Genomic DNA, 6676 nt, shown 5'->3' with positions numbered 1-6676 from the left:
AATAAAATAATTAACTTTTCCACACAATATTTCTCTTTATCTATATATATGTAAAGTTAGCTAGGATAAACATGGTTTTAACTTTTATTTCAGAGTTCAATTCATAACTTATCACACTGAATTCTATGGCATAATTTTTATAACAAAGGTTTACAATCACGTCTACACATATGTGTTTATGAAACATTCTACCTATGCGACTAAAGCCTTCAACTTTATGAATAAGCTTGAACTTTTATTTTTATTGATTAGATACATAGTTACTGACACATAAATATTCTAGTAGTGTATTTAACTTGGGAAACATCTCGATGATGAATCATGATCATCCACTTAGCAGCCCTTTCTCGGGATATGCACTTGGATCTATGACCTCCAGTGAATGCATGAATCTGATAGTGGGGATCTATTTGGACGGTTTGAGAGTAACTAACTCTTGATCTCCCCCTCTTGCTCGACGCCATTCACACTTCTATGTTTCGGAGGTCTATCTGCATCTAGGGTATGATACTAGAAATTACAGTCTCAGGGTTGGATTATTATGCCGCACAACCCGTACGGTGAGGATTGGAACTTCAATCGGTCCAACAAGCCTGAATTTACCCACAATCACATTCGAGGTAAGGTTATGGTTTTGAAACTAGTTAATTTTGGTCACATTGTTCTCTGTTTCGCCACTAGTTTTCATTGTACACGAACTTAATTTCTTTTCGTTACTTTGCTGCAGGAACATATGACTCGATTGCACAGCTACCAACAACATTCTGGGTTGAGGGTTTCAAAGGTTTAGTTTTAATTTCTACCCCTTCATTGGATTTCAGTGGTTTATTCTAGCACCCAGTTCTTAAACCTGAGAAGTGGCGGCTATTCTTTTACAGGTGAACCCCAACTACCTAGGGTTTCTTCCACTCGATTCCTCTACAGGTACGAAGGGTATAAGTGAATCTGGGTTTTCTTTGATTTAAAGACATGCCATAGTATTTCTTTTAATAACTATGGGTTTTATCATGCAGGTATGTTCTAACCTGGACCCGAATACTACCTTTTGCGAGACAACCCTTGTCTAGCCTGATGACCGACTTCCTTGCCTCTCTCGGTGTGTCATTTCTCTTTAAGACTTCCATTGGGAAAGGAACCCTTGTTAGCAAGATCTGGAAATCTATGTTAATCTCTTGGTTCCCTGCTTTAATTTTTAAATTAATTATCCCCTGGCTGGAATGGTTAGGCTTGGCAATACTACTGCTTTGATGTATAAGGCTGGATTTCAATGGCAAGCCCACTAGAACTGTCATTTTAGTAATTTTGTCATGAATCGACTGTGTCGTGTAACAAGAACTCTCCTCTCTGTTTTAACTTATACATATGTATTATGTAACAATGACTCTCGATATGGTCTATTTGATAAAGTATGATAGATATGAACCTATGGGTGCCTTTATTTTCTGTTTAATGTATGAATCTTGCAATGTATCATCATAACATTCACTACGGTTTAATAACTCGGCACAACCTTATTCATGATTTCAACTAGTTACAAATGTTTTGTTTAATTTTCCTTGCTTCGTATTACTTCTAGTTTCTGGTGTATTTACTTGGTATTAAGCATTTAAATCATATCGCTCTATATAGTTTGTCTTTATGGTAATGTATTAGTTTAATTCCTCTAGTTGAGCAGTGAAGGGATTGTTTCGGTTTACCAGTACTCTTTGGTGCCTCTAGAAACTAACCCTTCCTCTGCTAGTTGGGATATTACAACCTTTATGCAGGTCTGACATAAATTCCCATTTAACATAATTTAACCACTAAACCTAATGGAAAATTGGTGTTTCCCAACACCACAAACTTCCCTTCTTTTGAGCACTGATGAGCTCATTGACCTGTATTGTGGTACAATATATCTTTGCAGTAAGTACTGTCTCCTAATGGAAAATTGGTGTTTCCCAACACCACAAACTTCCCTTCTTTTGAGCACTGATGAGCTCATTGACCTGTATTGTGGTACAATATATCTTTGCAGTAAGTACTGTCTCCTACTGTTGATTTTCTATCCACAACCTTGTTTTCTTTTCAGAGTATAATCATGACTATCAGTTTTCTCTTTAGAGTGTAATCATAACTGTTACGTTCCTAAATATTGCATGAATATTACTACTTTACTGTAGATACTACTGTACAATTCCCATGTAACACTTTAAATAAACACACTTGCATTTGTTTAAATTAAACAACAGAAACTTAAGTCCATTACTGACCAGAGCACATAATATTTTAACAGAAATAGGAACTTATTTAAGTCTTTTCTTTCCTGTGAACTACAAACCACCAAGATGAGCAATGCTCCTCCCAACCTTGAGGTCAGTCATTCCATTGCGCCTCCCCTTGAGCTAGGGTAATAGTTTTACCCTAGGGAATCTTCTCTTGACAATGTTTTCAAATTCCTTCCAAGCTATCTGGTCACTACCCAACTTAGCCATAAATCACCAGTCTGAGCTCACCAGTCTGAGCTCACAACTCCAGACAGACTCCACTGGCCAACCAATTTTAGATTCGTTCTTCTCTGTACTTTCTTCTCCCCTCATGTCTCAAGTTCATCATACCCTCTTGGCCCTTTTTTTTTTGGGAGATTTTTATTTCCAAAAATTTGAGTAAGTAACTACCTTACCTACAACTATCCAAGTTCCTAAGGTATACTTACTCTAGCATTTCTTCCTAATCATAGTTCACAAGTAAAATGTTATATCATGAAGACAAAATCAAAACATATATTCTCATATACTTGTTGTTGTCTTAGCCATGTAGGCCCACAACTTTTAAAACAACATTTAATTAACTATAGTAATTAATAAATAAATTCCTAAAAATTACCAATGGTCATTACCGTAAATAAAATTAAAAATTTATGCATCCAATTATTTAGTGTTTGTCGGCCTATGCAGAGAGCCACATGTTAAGCCCTCATTCTAAAGCATTTTAAATATTACGATTTGGGTAAAAAATTTAATTCCGGATTTTGAATTAAAAACATATATTATTAAATTAGATAATAATAAATTAATATTTTTTAAAATTATTTTATTAAAAAATAAAAAATAAACTTTTTGATGTCACATGAGATGACTAATTTCTTGTGGTTTAAAGTTGAATTTTTAGAGAAAAAATTATTTAAAAAAAAAACAAAAAATAACATTGTATTCAACCAAGTGTCATAACATTTAATGAGTACACACATTAAATTTAAATATTTATGAAAATGAATTGTCATTGTACTGAGTACCAAACCAAGTGTCATAATAATAAATAGTACACCTATCAAATCTAAATGTTTATGCTTAGTAATTTTTTTTACACCTCACTTTTTCAGTTTTAGTAATAAAAATGTACAAGACAATAAATATAATCATTCATATATTATATTATATTATATTATTTTTAATTTGAGAGTTTTAAATTTTTTAATTAATAATTAGATAATAGATTTAATATAAAATAAATAACAACATATATTCATTTTAATTAATTTATTTGCATAGACCATTTAGATTTCTTTTTAAATAAATTTTATTTATAATTTATTTATTTAGACAATATTTCATTTATTTATTTTTTATGTTTTTTTGTATGAAGAATATTAATGTTGCATTTTAAAATTTATATATTAATAATTTTAAACACAATTTTTTACATAATAATAATAATTGCATTCTGTCACGGCTCCAATAAAATAAAAATAAAAATAAAATAATGTCCACCCAAAATAAAAATGAAAATAAGCTATGGATAAAAAAAACTACAATACAATTCAACACAATGAATAGAAAATTTAGCTCCAAAGCCTTTTAATATTTACTTTAATTAGATATTTGTAAACTAAATATTTAAAAGAAAAAGAAAAACTACAATACAATTCAACACAAAGAACAAAAAATTATGCTTCAAAGTAATTTAATATTTATTTTAATTAAATATTTGTAATCTAAATATTTAAAAGAAAAACCATATTGTATATATATTAAAATATTTAATGACGTAAATATTTCCACATCAAAGTTGTAATATTTGAAAATATTAATTTTGTTATCATGCCAATATTTCCTCATCAAAGTTGTAAGATTTGAAAATATTAATTTTGTTATCATGTCAATATTTCCTCATCAAAGTTGTAATATTTGAAAATATTAATTTTTTTATCATGCCATGTAAAAAAAAATCTATATTAGTATTAAAATATTAATATTAATACCAACCTAAATCCATCTTAATCCGGATCTATCTATGAAATATCTTGACATACAAACCTCTTTTACTATGAAAAGAGATTTGATCCCTCTGGACACTTATAGATCCAGGGTTGAGATGGATCTAGGCCTTTAATTTTAAGAGATATAAATATGATATTATATGTAAGGCTATTTTAAATTGGGATTTATGATTACTATGTAGCATATTTTCTATATACACTCATTATATTTTGAATTTTTTCATAATTACTTAAACTTTTAACTTATGTATATTTTCATAATTACTCGATCTTTTAACTTTAAGCTATATGCATTTATTATATTAAAACATTTCTTAGAGACATTTATCATAATAAATCATTTAATAGAAATTTAGAAACGAAATATGACGGTTAATTTCATGTATTAAAGATGTTAGAGATGTGGAAGGGAAGAGCGGGTTCTGTAGGTCATCATCTCGTATGCTTATGTGATCTTCCAACAACTATTGTGAAGTAGATTTTTTTTTGAGTCATGGTTTTTTATTTTCCAGTCTTATCCGAGGCTGCTATTTAGACTCTCGTGTGTTTCTACCCCTTTCAAACTCATGTCTTGGCTGTTGTGGGAAGTATTCTGTGCTTATTTATAACTATGATGCTTACTAGGGAAGAGGTTAATTTGACTATGTGATGCAGCTATAAGGTGGAAAGGAGGTAAGTCACCCAACTGATTCTGATGGACAACAATGAAATAGTCGAATATATATGGTTGGCAGCTTTGGTTATTGTCGCTATCATAATCTTGCATAAAATGACTAGATATTTATACAATCACTGAAATCATTGAGATTTAAGCAAGCGACAATTAAAGAGACTATCAAACTCTTGTAGCTTGTCGAACTGTTTTTCTGAGTTATTGACAGAGTTGGCTCCACTCATAGATGAATCTTCTAGACAAATATTTTATGGAACATGTGAATTATCAGACATGCAACCAACTAAAACACTAAAACAATTCTTAGAAGAAAACTAGGAGGGTGAGAAAATTGAAGAACAAAGTACTGGCAATTTTAAATATAGAATTGTAGATAAGTGGATCAAATGCAGTTTTTGGTGGTGTCAAATATGGTGTTGTTGGCTTCAGGATATATGTTCTTAAAAACAGATATTTAAGATCTCTGATAACAGATCACAAGTGGAATTATATGGAAGCTTTATACAACCAATTTTTCGTTGTTAGATTGCAGATGAAACATTGGTTCCCATTGCCAGACCCAATCTGTGAAGTTTGCAGGTTCCATGGCTTCCATACGCAATAAAGATTGGTTGGTGGAGTAGATAAATTTGAATTTTTGCAGTGTAGTCTCATTTACTGTGGAACAAGTAAAGAGCACCATCAAAATATATCAAATTGGTGCTAACAAGACAAGCTCATAGATATCGACAGTGGAGGAATATGATAACAATTAAAATATAGCCTGAAAGTACCCCTACTCTTTGATCCTAGGGCTGATCAAATCTGAAGCCCATCTTGGTTGGATCGACCATAAGATTATTCCGTCCTCCTTAGTAAATATTTACTCAATCAAAGGAGTGGGTGATTGACAGTTGGTGGGTTGACTCCTTGGAGCTTGTCCCCTCTGGATATTTTCACAGGTGACATTCAATAACTGCAGAAGTTTGGTGGGATCCTCGGTCTAATCGACCAATTAAAATAAGATTGTAGATGGTGACATAGAGTGGTGTAGGTGTGGACTTCGAGGACCCAACCAATTGGGATATACCTTTCTACTCCCCGCCCTCTAGGTGTTCCAATCACTTGCCGAGAAATTTCGCCATATGGGTTGGCATATCAATGGCCCAATGAGATTCCTTTGAAGGACGAGTTGACCATCTAATTCTGATGTCAGGTTGAGCCTAATATCTGGTTATTTTTCTGTCCATTCTCTATATAACACACCCAAGAGATAACTCTATGATTTCATATTATACAAAGATTGGCATTCCTCAGATCAAGGACAAACATCCATACCCAGGCTTGATCATGTTGTCGAGTCCGTCTGCATTGAATCAGATTAGAGGATCGTCCATCAGACATTATTTATAGGGAGCTCCACCAACCAAATCTGGATAAATCCACATCAATTGAGCCTATCAATAGACCTTTACACTAAATGGAGAGCCAATTTCCATTTGATGAAATGGATTTTGATGTGGACAACTTAATCGATGTTACGGTGGCGACCAAATAGGATTCAGCCATGCGAGGTCATAAGTATAAGCCAAAACAGGGGAATGTTGTGAAGCTATTAATAGAAAGCAGGAAGGAAAATTCAAAGACAATACCCATAACTGGATTGGACAAAGGAATCCTCCTTTCCAAGAATTTGAACACAACTTCAGAGCTCCCTCCACAAAATTTCCACTATCTGAATGCCAGAGGCAGAGACAAGGGCAAGA

At 32.5% G+C, this 6676-nt stretch overlaps 1 protein-coding gene across 1 annotated transcript; it reads left to right on the top strand.

The window, feature by feature from the left end:
- Nucleotides 1–296: 296 nt before the first annotated feature.
- On the top strand, nt 297–1450 carry LOC149197121 (uncharacterized). The gene is made up of 4 exons (XM_089403858.1): nt 297–620; nt 728–784; nt 879–924; nt 1014–1450. The coding sequence occupies exons 1-4, from the start codon at nt 542–544 to the stop codon at nt 1246–1248; spliced, it is 417 nt and encodes a 138-aa protein (XP_089259984.1). The 5' UTR covers nt 297–541; the 3' UTR covers nt 1249–1450.
- Nucleotides 1451–6676: the final 5226 nt, after the last annotated feature.

Source organism: Pinus tabuliformis, chromosome 2_2, assembly GCF_031772625.1.
Source record: "Pinus tabuliformis cultivar Carrire ecotype Pingquan chromosome 2_2, CPIR1, whole genome shotgun sequence".
NCBI lineage: Eukaryota > Viridiplantae > Streptophyta > Pinopsida > Pinales > Pinaceae > Pinus > Pinus tabuliformis.
This window is presented reverse-complemented; position numbering and strand designations above follow the sequence as displayed.

Excerpts from the sequence above, each read along its gene's own strand:
- LOC149197121 (XM_089403858.1), top strand. The coding sequence starts at position 542 with ATGCCGCACAACCCGTACGGTGAGGATTGGAACTTCAATCGGTCCAAC. Across the intron at positions 621-727 it reads TACCCACAATCACATTCGAG|GAACATATGACTCGATTGCA; the intron begins GTAAGGTTATGG and ends ACTTTGCTGCAG. Across the intron at positions 925-1,013 it reads TCCACTCGATTCCTCTACAG|GTATGTTCTAACCTGGACCC; the intron begins GTACGAAGGGTA and ends TTTATCATGCAG.